Source organism: Cololabis saira, chromosome 10 (genome assembly GCF_033807715.1).
Source record: "Cololabis saira isolate AMF1-May2022 chromosome 10, fColSai1.1, whole genome shotgun sequence".
Lineage (NCBI taxonomy): Eukaryota > Metazoa > Chordata > Actinopteri > Beloniformes > Belonidae > Cololabis > Cololabis saira.
The window spans coordinates 14,916,548-14,931,210 of NC_084596.1; the positions used below are offsets into that span (position 1 = coordinate 14,916,548).

At 38.3% G+C, this 14,663-nt stretch overlaps 2 protein-coding genes across 2 annotated transcripts in view; one reads left to right on the top strand and one right to left on the bottom strand.

Moving 5' to 3' along the window:
• The first annotated feature begins 1,759 nt into the window (after positions 1 to 1,759).
• Positions 1,760 to 9,653, top strand: napgb (N-ethylmaleimide-sensitive factor attachment protein, gamma b). Its single transcript, XM_061731024.1, has 12 exons — positions 1,760 to 1,920; positions 2,134 to 2,201; positions 2,307 to 2,391; positions 3,774 to 3,791; positions 3,896 to 3,926; positions 4,010 to 4,119; positions 4,289 to 4,355; positions 4,443 to 4,513; positions 4,633 to 4,711; positions 5,656 to 5,735; positions 5,878 to 6,007; positions 8,564 to 9,653. Exons 1-12 carry the CDS (start codon positions 1,865 to 1,867, stop codon positions 8,702 to 8,704), a joined length of 936 nt encoding a protein of 311 aa, XP_061587008.1. The 5' UTR covers positions 1,760 to 1,864; the 3' UTR covers positions 8,705 to 9,653.
• Positions 9,654 to 11,714: 2,061 nt separating this feature from the next.
• LOC133452461 (piezo-type mechanosensitive ion channel component 2) overlaps positions 11,715 to 14,663 on the bottom strand; it is a 117,864-nt gene continuing 114,915 nt past the window's right edge. Inside the window, 1 exon segment of the mRNA XM_061731784.1 lies at positions 11,715 to 13,379. Coding sequence (XP_061587768.1) covers positions 13,127 to 13,379 — 253 coding nt within the window. The 3' untranslated portion in view covers positions 11,715 to 13,126.

Sequence of the window (14,663 nt, forward strand, 5' to 3'; positions counted from 1 at the left end):
CTACACAAATATGAAGATGAGTGAAACAGAAACGGGTCAAGCTACAATAATCAACCCTCTCCGTATGAGTCTCATTCAGTGACAAACACATAACCCCTTTAATGACCTACAACAGACTCATAACATGACAGTTTATAAGGATCTCTAGTGAATATGCCACAGCGGCCTTACAGCTAAAACGACTCCTAATACGAACAAATGGAAAAAAGACTGTCACTGTTGCTTCACAACAGGAAGGTTCCTGGTTCAATTCCTGCAGGAGTCTTTCTGTGTGGTGTTTGCATGTTCACCCAGTGCTTGCATAGGTTTTCTCCAGGTACTCTGGCTTCCTCCCACACCCCAAAAACATGTATGTCAGGTTAATTGACGATTAACTGTCCCCAGGAGCAAGTGTAAGACACACAGGTATGTCTCTCTCACATCTTAACTGTGTATGTGTGATGCAATAAGATATAGATATATATGGAAGATATAGATAATGGGTGGAAGTTTTTCATAAACCATCCATAGTAATGCATTCAAAACTCTTTTGCAATTCAAAACAAGTACAGATTAGATCCACATCTCTGCCCTGTGGTTTTTACATAGGCTGGAACCCTTTTAGACACTTCGTTGGATGTTGCACTATTTTTTCTCATTATTTCAAACTGCATTATAGAATAAACTTTATTGTCCCCTTTGGAAATTTGTCATGGACGCCCCCCCCCCCATAAAAAAAAAAGCTTTTAGAGAAGAAAAGACACACACAAGACCAGGTTAATTTAATTAACCCTTATTACTATTCACTAAATAAAAACTATCTTATTTGTGTGTGTGTGTGTGTGTGTGTGTGTGTGTGTGTGTGTGTGTGTGTGTGTGTGTGTGTGTGTGTGTGTGTGTGTGTGTGTGTGTGTGTGTGTGTGTGTGTGTGTGTGTGTGTGTGTGTGTGTACAAGTTGCAATTTAAAAGGTTTAAATCCTGACTGTTACTGAATATTTGTTAGTTTTAAGCAGAGCGGAAATGGTTGAAGACATTTATGCAGAAAAAAAACTAAAAATATTTATAGGATTTCATCGTAGTTTTCTTTTATTACCTGGACATGTTTGATTTAAGGGTCCAAGAGAGTGTCAGTACAGTGTAATAGATCTGTGATTGTAACTGACATTAGATTAAAAAAGTATTTTAAGGGTTTTGGGCATGTAGTGTTGACTCATCTCAAATTCTTTTTTTTTTATCCTATGGGACTACTTTATGCACGATCAATTGATATATGGATGAAATATGGAGCCCTAAACAAGTTGTTTAAAGTAACTGATCATGTTTTAACACAGTTATGGTGGTAAACATTTCTAAAAAAAAAAAAAGGACCCATTGCTTTCATTCTCACACCTCAAAACGCACCGTGGATGTATTATTTTTTTAGAAATATATTTTTAATAAATATTCTACATATTCAACCTTTAATTTTGAAAATACATTTGTTCAATTTTGAATAATTTAGTGTATTTTTATTGGGGGGGACAAGTCGTGTTTTTCAGAAATTGGGCTGGGACCCCCCCCCGGGATCTGCACCCATGCACACTCCAATAGATCAATGAGATGGGATGTTGATATTAAATAGGAAAAATAAAAATAGTGGGGAAAAATATCAAATATTTAGGAGAGTATTAAAACGTATTAAAAAGATGAGACAAAAAAGATGACAAAAAGATGACAAATGAATGCGTTACAGAAGCCCGTGTTTTGAATCGCGAGAGGAAGTTTGTCCGCGCTGCTTCCCGTCGCCTGCGACACCGAGTTCCTGTTAATCCCAAACATCGACGACAAAACAACACGTCCATTTCTCGATCATAAACCCATCTAACTCAGGCGAACCAGCACCAGCATGGCTGCTCAGAAGATAAACGAAGCCCATGAGCACATAGCCAAAGCAGAGAAATGGTGAGTGGAGACATAAATGTTCTCTTTATTTCCATGTGTCAGTATTAGGAGTGGTTGCAGCTGTAAGGCCACCGTGGCATCTTCACTATAAATCCTTTTAAACTCTGTTACCAGTCTGTTGCAGGTCTTTAACGGGGTTATATGTTCGTCACTGAATGAGACTCACACTGAGAGGGTTGATTATTGTTGATTGACTCGTTTCTGTTTGTGCAGTTTAAAGACGAGTCTGACCAAGTGGAAGCCTGATTTTGACAGTGCTGCATCAGAATACGCCAAAGCAGGTATAAATGTGTAAAAAAAAACCTGTTTATTGTTATGCATCTAAGACTTAAGCTTGTCAGAAGTCTCATTTTGCATTTAAACCCTTTTCGTGTCCTGTTTTGTAGCCGTGTGCTTCAAGAATGCAAAGCAGTATGACCAAGCAAAGGATGCCTACCTGAAGGAGGCCGAGTACCACACAGAAAACAAGACGTATCCTTCTGCCCTGCAGCCTGTGACAGCTGATCCATCAGTGAAAGAAACATGCATAGTGGCCAATCCTCCAGCAAGATCCCCAATAGGCTGCTGTTTATTTTTTTTAGTTAACAAACAAGATAACACAGGTTTTTCCCTGGTCAACATTGTGATTATTTGAACGAAAAGGTCTGGGCTTGAAGCATAAAGCTTATCTTGCCCACCTTTTAACAGGATAGAATATACAAAAAGAACAAATGAAGTATCATAAGTCTACACAAAATAATAATAATAATAACGATGATGATGATGATGATGATGATGATGATGATGATAATAGTAATAATAATAATAGCAATAATATGATAATAATAGCAATAATATGATAATAATGATAGCGCTGAAAACAGAAAGTGAAAAGATGCTAAGGAAACCGACAAAACCAATTTAATTTGTCATTTTATCTCATGCATGTGTGCATTCTTCTTTGTTTGCTTATTGTGTTTCTATATATGTGTCCATTACCTTTGCTTTGAATAATATCTTTTATGCTTTTATTGAATTTGCTAGTGTAAGGTCGTTATCTAATGAGTTCCACAGTTTTACTCCTAAAACAGATTTATAACCTTTCATATGATGGTTGAGTTGCAGAGTGATGGATGGACTCATCCAGCTCAGACTGCGGGAAGTGTGACGTGTTTGATGTGTCTTACACTAAACAATTAAGTGATCAGTTGATAAAATAACAACACGGGGGTTAATTGATAGTCATTATCAGTGCAGCACTGCCTTTACTGCTGCAGTTTCACTCCCCTCTGCTCCTGGATGCCAAGGCTGCAGTGGGGGCTGCAGGGGTTTTGTTATTGTTGCTCCCAAGTGGTGGATGTTGGTGCTGTTGCACATTGGACTGGCCTCTATTTTCAATTTATCAGGACCTGCATCTTCCACTTGCCTATGAACCCAGCGTGAGATGTTGATTTTTATCGTTTTGCACGTTTTTATTTGTGCCTTTTTACTTTTATTTTAAATGTATTTCATTTTAACATATTGTATTCCTATTTTAAGCTCTTTGGTCATTGCCTTGCTATTTTAAAGCACTATAATAATAATAATAATAATAAATAACTTTATTTATCCGTTAGGAACTTAATTTGTGTAAAAGCATCAGCATCAGTGCGTGTACATATAACATATGCAACAGGACAGTACAGAAACAAACCAAACAATCAATATAAAGCAACATACATTGGGCAATCACAAGTACTGCTGGACTTAGATGCTGTAAACCATAGCATAGTTTATAAGTAGCCTTTATAAATAAAGCTGGCTTGGTTTGACACTTTCTATAGTTATAGACGTTACATGACATGGTTTTACTGTTTCCTTGACCTCCCTTTCAGGCTTTTTCATGCTGCAAAGTGAGTATCTTAGTTTATAAACCTGAATTTAACTCGGCTGAAATAAGACACTTGCCTTTTTTTAATTATTATTATTTGTCTCTAACTGATCTATTTCTGTTCAGGGCTATTGAACAAGCAGGCATGATGATGAAGGTGAGTGTGGCAGCTGCGTTCACAGTAAAGACTCTGCTTGAAGGAGATGTGTCTGCAACCTGATCGTCATTTTTCTGCAACAGGAACAAAAGAAGATGCCGGAAGCCATCCAGTACATAGAGAAAGCCTGCATGATGTACATGGAGAATGGCACTCCTGACACCGCTGCCATGGCTCTGGACCGAGCAGGAAAGTAAGAACGACACCTAGTTTTCTCTCCTTGCTGCATTTTACTGGTAGAGAGTTCAGTTTAAGCTGAACTCTCTGCTTACTTTAACTGAAGTAGCATTGTCTAACCCTGTCAGCAAATAGTAATACTGACATGACTTACCTTTTAACTGAAATACATTTTTGCTCCTTAGATTGATAGAACCAATTAACCTGGAGAAAGCTGTCGACTTATATCAGAAAGCAGCTGGTGTGTTTGAGGTGAGAATGCCAACAAAAGCTAAATGATTTATCTTGTAATGGTTTTGTGTTGTGTTTAACGGCCGTGTCTTTGTTTCATGTCAACAGAATGAGGATCGTCTGCGTCAGGCAGTAGAGTTGCTGGGCAAAGCCTCCAGGCTCCTGGTCAGGTTAAAAAGGTAACGCTGATGCCAACACTGATATTCCTTGTAAAAAAAAATACTTTTCCTGGTGTTTGTGTGATATGATGTATTTGCTGTTTCTTTTCAATCTGCACTCTGACTGTATCTCTGACTAGGCTGGACGATGCTGCCGTTGCCATGCAGAAGGAGAAGAACATGTACAAAGAGATTGAGAACTTCCCAATGTGCTTCAAGGTCAGTCAACTTGCTGCTTTGCATTTTAAATAAAACTGATGTCATTGTAGCCAGTCACAGTTTCAGTTGTACCACTTTTGTAATTGAATGCTTCCTGTTCAGTTGATATTCCTCAGCTCATTAGTCGGGGTACAGACCCCCTTGACTTTCGTATACATGGTAGTTTTGAAGTAAATCATGATGTTTTTGAATCATGATGATGCTGTTACAGTTGTTATCTCCTCAGAAACTGTTTTAATTGTAGAAAAAGTGTGGAATAACAACCAAGTTGATGCTGGGTCAAGATTTGTTTGTGTTGCTCATCCTTGTTTCGCGGGTCTGTGACTAGGGCTGGGGATCGATTCAAATGTCAAGAATCGATTCGATTCCGATTCTTAAGATTCAGAATCGATTATCAAGATTTGATTTGATCCGATTCGATTCCGATATTGATTTGGGTTAGTGTTTTTATAGTTTTTATTGCTTGTTTTTATTTGTTCCATTTTCGGTCTATTTTGGTTTTTTAATTTTTGAGCATTTGGTTTTTAGCATTTTTTGCAAATGTAACCCCAAGACAGTATATAAAGTAATGAAATATAGACAATTTATGCAATTATAACCTAACACTTTAATGTTTTCATACCTTTAAACATATTTAAAGGCAAAAACATGGCACCAGTTATTCTCGTGTCCAACAAAACATTCCTTTTTTGGGGATAAACAAAAAAATAACCAAAAGTTGTAATGTAATGATGAAAAAAAAAAATACATAAATAAATAAAATAAAAAAAATAAAATAAAAATCGATCTTTAGACATATGAATCGATTTTTAGGAATTAATATGAGAATCGATTTAGAATTTGGAAATCGATTTTTTCAACACAGGCCTATCTGTGACCCTGCCTGACCTCAGAGATCAAGCTAATTAAAGCAAGGCATATTGTTGTGTGCTCTCCTTCCTTAGAAAACAACTGCTCAAGTGCTGATTCATCTTCACAGAGGAGACTTCGTGGCCGCTGATAAATGTGTCAGAGAAAGTTACAGGTAGGAGAATCCTGATCTGACGGCATCTCCTACTTCTCACTCAGAAATCAGTCAGAAATGTCTCTGTTGTAGCTTTGTTAACTCTGACATTACCGCACATGTACGCCACTTAAACTGAGGATTCTTGCTTGATTTCCACCAGTCTACCTGGTTATAGTGGAAGTGAAGATTGTCTTGCCATGGAGACACTACTGCAGGGCTATGATGAGCAGGATGAGGACCAGGTCTATCGCGTGTGCAACTCGCCTTTATTGAAGTATATGGACAATGACGTGAGTACTGTTGACTGATCCTTTATTCACTTTCTGTTCTGTTTTGTTTTTAACATCTTCTGTTGAGTCAGATCATGTCGGGCCTTCGCTCTCAGCTGTAGCAGGTTTCACCTCAGGGTTCTGACAGCCATCAGAACATACTCAGAACTGGAGTTATGTCAAATAACTACCACTAACTTCTAATGACATGAAGAGTTGGCAGCACGCTGTATTTAGGTTGGTTAATTACTTCTGAGTGGAACAGAGACATCAACCTCACATAGTCAGCTGAGCTCAGAAACACCCGGTGAGATGTTAAGATCAGTAAACATCTTGCCCTGAAGAAAAAAAGTGAGCTATGGCATAGGGCTGGGCGATATATTGAGATTTAATATATATCGATATATTTTCAAACGCGATATGGTATGAGACAATATCGTTTATATCGAAAAAAAATAAAAATTTTTTATGATTTTGATATAGCTTATTTTGTGACAAATCTACTTGAATGTTTTATTTGAGATTTGCACAAATGTTTTGTTATTTGCACAACTGTCAACCTCAGTGGAAAAGTCTGCCTGTTACTGTCTACATTGTATTAATGCACAGTGTATTTTAATTTAATTGTTATGCAGGAAAGGGATATTTGTTTTATTTTATTCAAGAAGCATTTTTAGTCTATATTTGCAGGCAGTTTATTTTTATTTCATTTGTTTTATACATTTTGATATTGTGCAGACCTCTGTTAATAAAGGAACCTGTGTGACATTTGGCACGAGGCTTTGTATTAAAACAGACTGTTTTTTTAAGGGTTTGCCTCAGAAAAAAATGAAGCTAACAGATGCTATGCTATAATGCTTTGGGGGAAACCCCAATTATGGCACAAATATCGATATATATCGAGTATCGCCATTCAGCTAGAAAATATCGAGATATGACTTTTGGTCCATATCGCCCAGCCCTACTATGGCACTTCTTGAAGTCCTGAGTGCATCACCTTTGTTTGACAATGTTTTCATTTTGCAGCGATCCAGCCACATCAGGAGGTTGTATTTACTTTTGAAGTGCCGGTATTGACTTTATATGTGTAGTCCACCTTTTCAATTTAAAATTTCCCCGTTTTTACAAACTTCAAAGACAACATTGTCAGCAACAGAAATGCATTTTATTATCTTTTGCGTTTGCCTACCTTTTAGAATATATTTTAAGCCCATTTAAACCTTGTCCTAAATCCGATTTAGTTTTTCTCTCAAAGATTTGCTGGAATTTAGAGATTGTTTTCAGTTTTAAACTTGAGGTGTATATCTGCAAGAGTTAATTTGTTCAAGTGTGACAAGCTCACAACGTCCCACTGAGCAGAGCAAGAACAACCATCATCAGTTGTAGTTAAAGACAATGGAGAGGTCACTGAATAATGTTGAGGATGTCTACAATCTGCAGGTGCAGGAAGATGACCAGGCAAACAAAGACTGAACCTTCAAACAACAATGAAAAGATATAGTGTCTCATATGGAAGCCACTTAAGAAGGGAAATAGAAAATGTAATATTTATTGAAGGGGCAACATGCTTGGGTTTTAAAATCACTGAATTGTGCAGGTAATGTTAAGATTTCCCCGCTTCCACCAAAGCAGTAGATACTATTACAAACTCTTACACTAAGAGTTTTACACAAAATAAGCAAAACTACATCATACGTACTCCTTTGCTCAACAGTGGTAGCATCGCAATGAGCAAACGACCAATAAACCGTCATTGAATTTTAATTTAAACCAACCTAAAATATAACAACCATGTGCTCATGTACTATCGCCAGAGGTGTCAAGTAACAAAGTACAAATACTTTGTTACCTTACTTAAGTAGAAATTTTGGTTATTTATACTTCACTGGAGTAATTATTTTTCAGACGACTTTTTACTTTTACTCCTTACATTTTCACACAATTATCTGTACTTTTTACTCCTTACATTTTAAAAAAAACAGCCTTGTTACTCTATTTCATTTCGGCCTTTAAAAAAAAACTATCCAGTTAAATTGCTCCATCCGGATAGAGTGAATTTGGTTGTGGTTGTTTCAGATGTTCTTGTCCAGTTTTGTTCTTACATCCGTTCCCTCAGATTCCTGCAACTAAACTTGGATTTACATTCCAATAAAGGTTAGGATAAATGATAACATGCCTCTGAAATTTGACTTTTTGCACCATTACAATACTTATAGGCAACTAGTCATCATATCTCCTGCTCTCTGAAACACATGTTAATGCTCAATAGTACACATATATGGTTCTTTAATATATTTGCATTATACTAAGATGCATTCATTTTCAATGGCTTTTGTCCTTAATGGCTTTTTTCCCCCTTACATTACTTTTACTTTTATACTTTAAGTAGTTTTGAAACCAGTACTTTTATACTTTTACTGGAGTAAAAAACTTGAGTTGATACTTCAACTTCTACAGGAGTATTTTTAAACTCTAGTATCTATACTTCTACCTGAGTAATGAATGTGAATACTTTTGACACCTCTGACTATCGCATCATAAAAACTCATTAAAATTAAACAATTTTCTTCTTCCCAGTATGCCAAGCTGGCCATTTCCCTGAGGGTACCTGGAGGCGGAGGAAAGAAAAAGAAGGCTGCTGCTGCTCCACAAGGTGGCGCTGGCGGAGCGCCCGCGGCTGCAGAGGAGGACGACGAGTACGAGGGCGGGCTGTGTTAGCCCTCTGCCCCCCCAGTGTCAACCCTACCCACCCGCTGCCGCCAGAACGCCCCACGTGTGCAACTGAAGCCCCTCAGCTCTGACGGATGCCTGTGTGGTCTGTAATGTGCAGATAAATAAGGGGGGGGGGTAAATTAAACGTGACCCCAACATTTACACTAGGTGTTGCAGAAGAATTGACATTCGGCCTTTTTAATTTGTGATATTCTTTGAGGTGGATCCTCAGGCTGTTGTACGTACATGTTATGTTGTTTCTCGTCTCTGTGAAGCTGTACATTTTTGCTGTTATTGTTTGTGGGTAGAGTGTCAGATTACTACTCGTGTATTCAAATCAGAAATATAAACATATGACTTGATCAGTGTATAGGTGTTTGTACAGAGATAATTTATTCAGTATTCGTGGCTGCAGCCCGTTGAAAAGTGTCAATGGAGCGGTCTAATGGCTGTAAATGCATGTTTGAGGCAATGAGAAGCTGCATCAGAGCCGCAGCTGTAATTAAGCTGTCGATATCATCACTCCGGAATGATACTGGTGTCTTCAGCAGCATCCAGGGAATGAAAAGCAACTCTTAAAGCAGCTTTCACTTAAACCTAGACTTATTTTGCTCGTCTACCCTGAGGTATGTGCTTCCTACAAATAAAGAGTCAGCCCTGGTTGTGTGTTTGTTCACCCATTTCCACAGTTCAATCCTTAAATAAAAACACTAATACTGGGAAAAAAAGGGACCATTGAGAGTTTTATGATGCATTCCTCGCGTGATTTTCTTGTATTAGTAATATGAGAATCCTGCTGGAAAGACAATATAGTTCAAATATTCTAATATTAGACTACTTGTGGTGATAATTGATTGTTGATACTTTGAATTTATGCCATTGCCCTATTCTTGTAAATCCCTCTGAAGAGCATTTCCCCACTTTGCGCATCAATAAACATTTCCGTTGCGTCGCAGCCAGTCGTCTGTGCATTTTCTTAACCGAGTTAGTGACAGAGTTTCCACATCAGAGCCGAGGAGCAGCTGCAGATGTCTGCGCCACGACGGCCCCTCAGACATGTGATGAGTGCCTTATCTGCCTTGGACCTGTTTGTCTTTGATGAGGCTGATGCTCGCCCTCCCTGCTGAGCGATGATTAATGCACATGCGCCCGTACTCCCATCCCAGATGACGGCAGCACATCTGCGCGTCAGGAGCATCAGCAGCATCCAAACGGGACTTCTGAGGCCGTGAGCCGAGTCAGCGGTGGAAACAAAGATGTCATACATTTTCTTTAGGGAATTGTTAATCCAAAAATTATGTTTTATAGTTACATCATTCAAGTTAGCACTTCCTTATTATTATTTTTAGATTAGATGTTAGTAAACTGCACACGGGTCAAAAAGAGCGCAAGTGTAATTTTCTGAAGCGGTTTTGTGCCACAGTTGGAGCTTTATCAATCACTGCTGCTTCCCCTTTCTCCATCTTTCTGGGGGGTTATCCAGAGCCAACATTTCCACTGTAGACTAAAACATTTTTGCATCCACGTTTCTCAATAAGCTCTGACCCCACACAGCACGTTTATGCAGCCTGTCCTAACTTTATCCACTAGTTTTCTTTTCTTTTTTTTTAAAAAATCCCACAAGCTTTGATCTGACTGAATTGTTGAAAACACAGATGACAGATTCAGATGGTAAATGAGCCCACGTTTTAATTAGATTATCTGCTGTGTGGCCTTTTGTCTACTTTAATTTTTGGAATATAACCTTGTTTAAAAAATATTGCCCACTAATGCCTTATGGCCTGGCAGATTGATCAATGGATATCTTCTCCTGTATATAAATACTCGGTCAGGGCCTTCCAAAATAATGGTACACTGCTTTTAAGACTTCATCTGGCTCAAATATTGCTCATTATCATTAGACATAACTTTGCCAAAAAACATTTGTGTGTTCACAATAACTTACGCAGACAGTTTAGATTCATCATTTCACTAACAAATGTTTTTGTGGCAACAGTGCGCACGCATTGAAAATGGTAATGAAATAGAGAAGACAGTTTCAGAAGGATCACTGTCCCACTAATGATACTGTTGCTATAATTATGTTGTCTGTGTAATTTCAAGAGATAAAAGTCTTATGATCCTGGATATGACAATTTAATTGTGGTGTTCAGCTGCTTAAAGGCTGCTGACTGTTGAGACACGGCGTGGGGGAGTCTTCATAAAGCTGCAAGACTTCAAATGAAAGCTGTTATCATAACAGGGAGAAGAGATTTTTTTTTTTCAATCTCTGGCTGAATGTGAAGTTATTGCATGAGGTCTCTGAGACTAATATGCTTCCACAGATATTTAGTTTATACCAACTAATACTTGCATACATATATACATATATATATATATACATATATATATATATATATATATATATACACACACATACATATACATATACATATACATATACATATGTATGTATAAACCCCACATTGTCCCCTTAACAAATTTAGCAAGCACTTTCCTGGGTAAACATTACACATTACACTTTACTTACCTCACTGTGATTGGTTCGGTGCGTTCTGTAACAATTAAAACGTTAATGGGAGGACTTTTACTAAATGAGGTGTGGCTGACCAGGCTATGACCAGAAACGCTCCCACAGGAGGTTTGTTTCTACCCTTAGATTTGAAACCTCAGATAACCACAAAAGTTTGGGAAAATAGAAAGAAAAATTTGCAGGCAATTATTATTCTAATGGGTATCGAGTGACTTTTTCTTGCTTGTATCTGAAAAATCTCAGAGTGAAACATACAATCTGCGAGGGTGTGTGTAATGTAAATAATCTTAGTACATCATCTGATCTACATACAAATAAATATTACAAAACCAGCTTTTTTGGAATTTCCAAACTTACCTGATAAGCAAACCGATATGATAAAATGCATTCATTAAATAAGCAGTACTTTTCTTTAGATGTCAGTACCATTTTATAAGGCGTGATGATGCACCAACTCCACCTATTCTGGGTTCTTCTTCTGCACAGGAATAACAGGTAAATGCAAAAACTCCACATCTTTCCAGACAGTTTAATTGCACATCTCTGGAATCCACGTCTTCTTTACATACAAGTTCACATTTCATTTCTCCGTGACCTGACCCTTTAATGTAACCCCTATGAACGCGTACTGAAAATGGATCAATAATGAAGTTTATCACTCATGCTAAAATGACTTCAAATGCATAGTTTGGACCAAAGGGCTCCGTGTCTCGACCCTTTGTGGGACGAAACTTTTCCGTGTGCTCCTCTCTCTTTTCTTCCCCCTTTTCTTCTCCTTGATGACTGAATCCACAGCCGCGGACGTCGCTGTATTCATATACGTGGATGTCAAAAACAGCGAGGAGCTGGAGTCTTGCCTCCCGATGGATGTCATGATTCAGAAACAGTGTTCTGCTGGTCTCGATTAGCCGACCTGTAAGGTGATTGAAATCTGGAGAATTGGCAAGGATGTCTTCTCTGCAAAGACAAAACGTCCACGAAGTTTCATTTTCTGTCCCTCTGCAGTAAACACAACATCAGTCCATCTGAACAACACCATCCATATTTTTCATGCCATTTAAATAATTCTCACCTTTTCAGCGGTCTCATATTCTTTTAGATCCATCAAAGCCTACATATGGTAACATACAACACATACAATGAATATCTGTGAAAACAGCTCTTCCTGAGAAAGATATGTATGTTATGAGTTTCAGTTGTCCTCATAGAAACAAATAATAAGGCAAGATTGTCTGATAAAGTCTGTCGTCTTTGGAGTGCCTCTGACGTTTAGAAAAAAAAAAGAAAGAAAGAAAACCACGTGTCCTTATGGTTTTAGGTCAAAAATTGCCTTTTTGCTCAGTATTGCACCGCCCCCTCGAATCAAATGTTCCAGTTAGACAAACTCTGAGATTGTGCTTCTGTGGTCGTTCTTGTGCACATATTAGTCATCGGGAAGCCCTTAAAGAGTGATGCTGCAGCCACTTTATGTATCTGTCAAACTACCACGCAACTTTAAACATGTAAGAGGAGGCAGGTATGCAGAGCAGTGAAGACGGTTAAAAAAATCTCCTTCTGTAGTAGCGACGGGGACTCTCCACGTGTTCGGAAAGAGTTCTTCAAGATCTCCAGCGACACACCGTCTGCAGACTTTTGCTAGATAAATATAGCACCTGTGAATTTGTGCTAAATAATGTGACCGTTGTTGTTGCTCCCTTTTCATCTTCAACTAGTAAAAGACACCAGTTTTTATCTCATAAAAGCGTTTGTGTGTGGAGGTAACACTGTATCACTGCCATCTGAGCTCAGCTGAAGAAGCAAAGCTGTTCCTCCGTTGCTTTGCTTGGAGCTCAGACCGTCAGAGTGACCGCCGAGTGTCTCTGAGAAGCTCCGAGTTAATTCATTAACGTCCGCCGTCACTGAGTTTTCTCCCGGGTCCACTTGATCATCGTCTCCGGCGAACGGTAGAGGAAGATGAGTTTGGAGTACATGTCCTCCTCCAGGTCCAGCTCCCCCGTCTCTCGGACCAGGAAGATGTCGGTGCACAGCTTGAGAATGCGGTCCACGTTGGGCAGCTCCTCGAACATGATGGTGTGGGAGATGCCGCTGAAGAACTCACGCACAAACTTGCCGATGACAAGAACCACGGAGGCGTACAGTCCCATGATGCTGGAAGGAAAGAGGAAGAAAGACATGTTTTAAGATAAATATGATGCGTTGAATAGGAAAGAGGGACTGAATCAGGCGGCAAAAACTCTGAGGTACCAGACGAGGCACGACGGCCTCTGGTGTGGAGAAGTGACGTGATGCTGAAACAGTAACAAGCGATTGCCAGAACCTTATCAAAATCCTGAACTTAAAGTTAAACTATTAACTTAAAACAGCCCCTTTAAACTCAGACATCAGAGTAGGGCAGGGGGCGATATACGAGATTTAAAAATATCTATATCGATATATTTTTAAACGCGATATGGTACGAGACAATATCGTTTATATCGATTTAAAAAAAAAATATATATATATATATTTTTTTTTTAATGATTTGGATATAGCTTGTTTTGTGACAAATTGACTTGAATGTTTTATTTGAGATTTTCACAAATGTTTTGTTATTTGCACAACTGTCAACCTCATTGGAAAGGTCTGCCTGTTACTGTCTACATTGTATTAATTGCACAGTGTATTTTAATTTAATTGTTATGCAGGGAAGGGATATTTGTTCTATTTTATTCAAGAAGCATTTTTATTCTATATATGCAGGCAGTTTATTTTTATTTCATTTGTTTTATACATTTTGATATTGTGCAGACCTCTGTTAATAAAGGTACCTGTGTGACATTTGGCACAAGACTTTGTATTAAAACTGACTGTTTTTTTAAGGGTTTGCCTCAGAAAAAATGAAGCTAACAGAGATGCTATGCTATAATGCTTTGGGGGAAAACCCAATTATGGCACAGAAAAAATATCGATATATATCGAGTATCGCCATTTAGCTAGAAAATATCAAGATATGACTTTTGGTCCATATCGCCCAGCCCTACATCAGAGCCTCCATCTATACACAAACTGAACAAATCACAGTGAGGATGAGGTTGTTGTGACCAGTTGGAGACACTATCTAGTCTGTTCCCTCTCTCTGGCATGTCCTAATGACATAAAGACTTTGATAAATGTTATTTTCCTGCTATTTATGTAAGCATAAACTGAGGTTTTTGATTTAAGTACCTTAGAAAAAGACTGTATAGATCCTCCAGCTACGCTAAATGGCATTACTCTGGCATCATGTGATTGTCCCTTGAGTTATTTTTGACCAGGATTCATCTTTTAAATCACACATAAAACAAGTTTCTGGAGCTGCTCCTTTCCTCTTTGCATTGTTGTAAGTATAAGGAGGATCCTCTATCAGTGCGATGCAGAAACTCTAGTCCATGCGTTTGGTACTTCAAGACTGGA

Excerpts from the sequence above, each read along its gene's own strand:
- napgb (XM_061731024.1), top strand. The coding sequence starts at position 1,865 with ATGGCTGCTCAGAAGATAAACGAAGCCCATGAGCACATAGCCAAAGCA. Across the intron at positions 4,120-4,288 it reads GCTCTGGACCGAGCAGGAAA|ATTGATAGAACCAATTAACC; the intron begins GTAAGAACGACA and ends TTTGCTCCTTAG. Across the intron at positions 4,356-4,442 it reads AAGCAGCTGGTGTGTTTGAG|AATGAGGATCGTCTGCGTCA; the intron begins GTGAGAATGCCA and ends TCATGTCAACAG.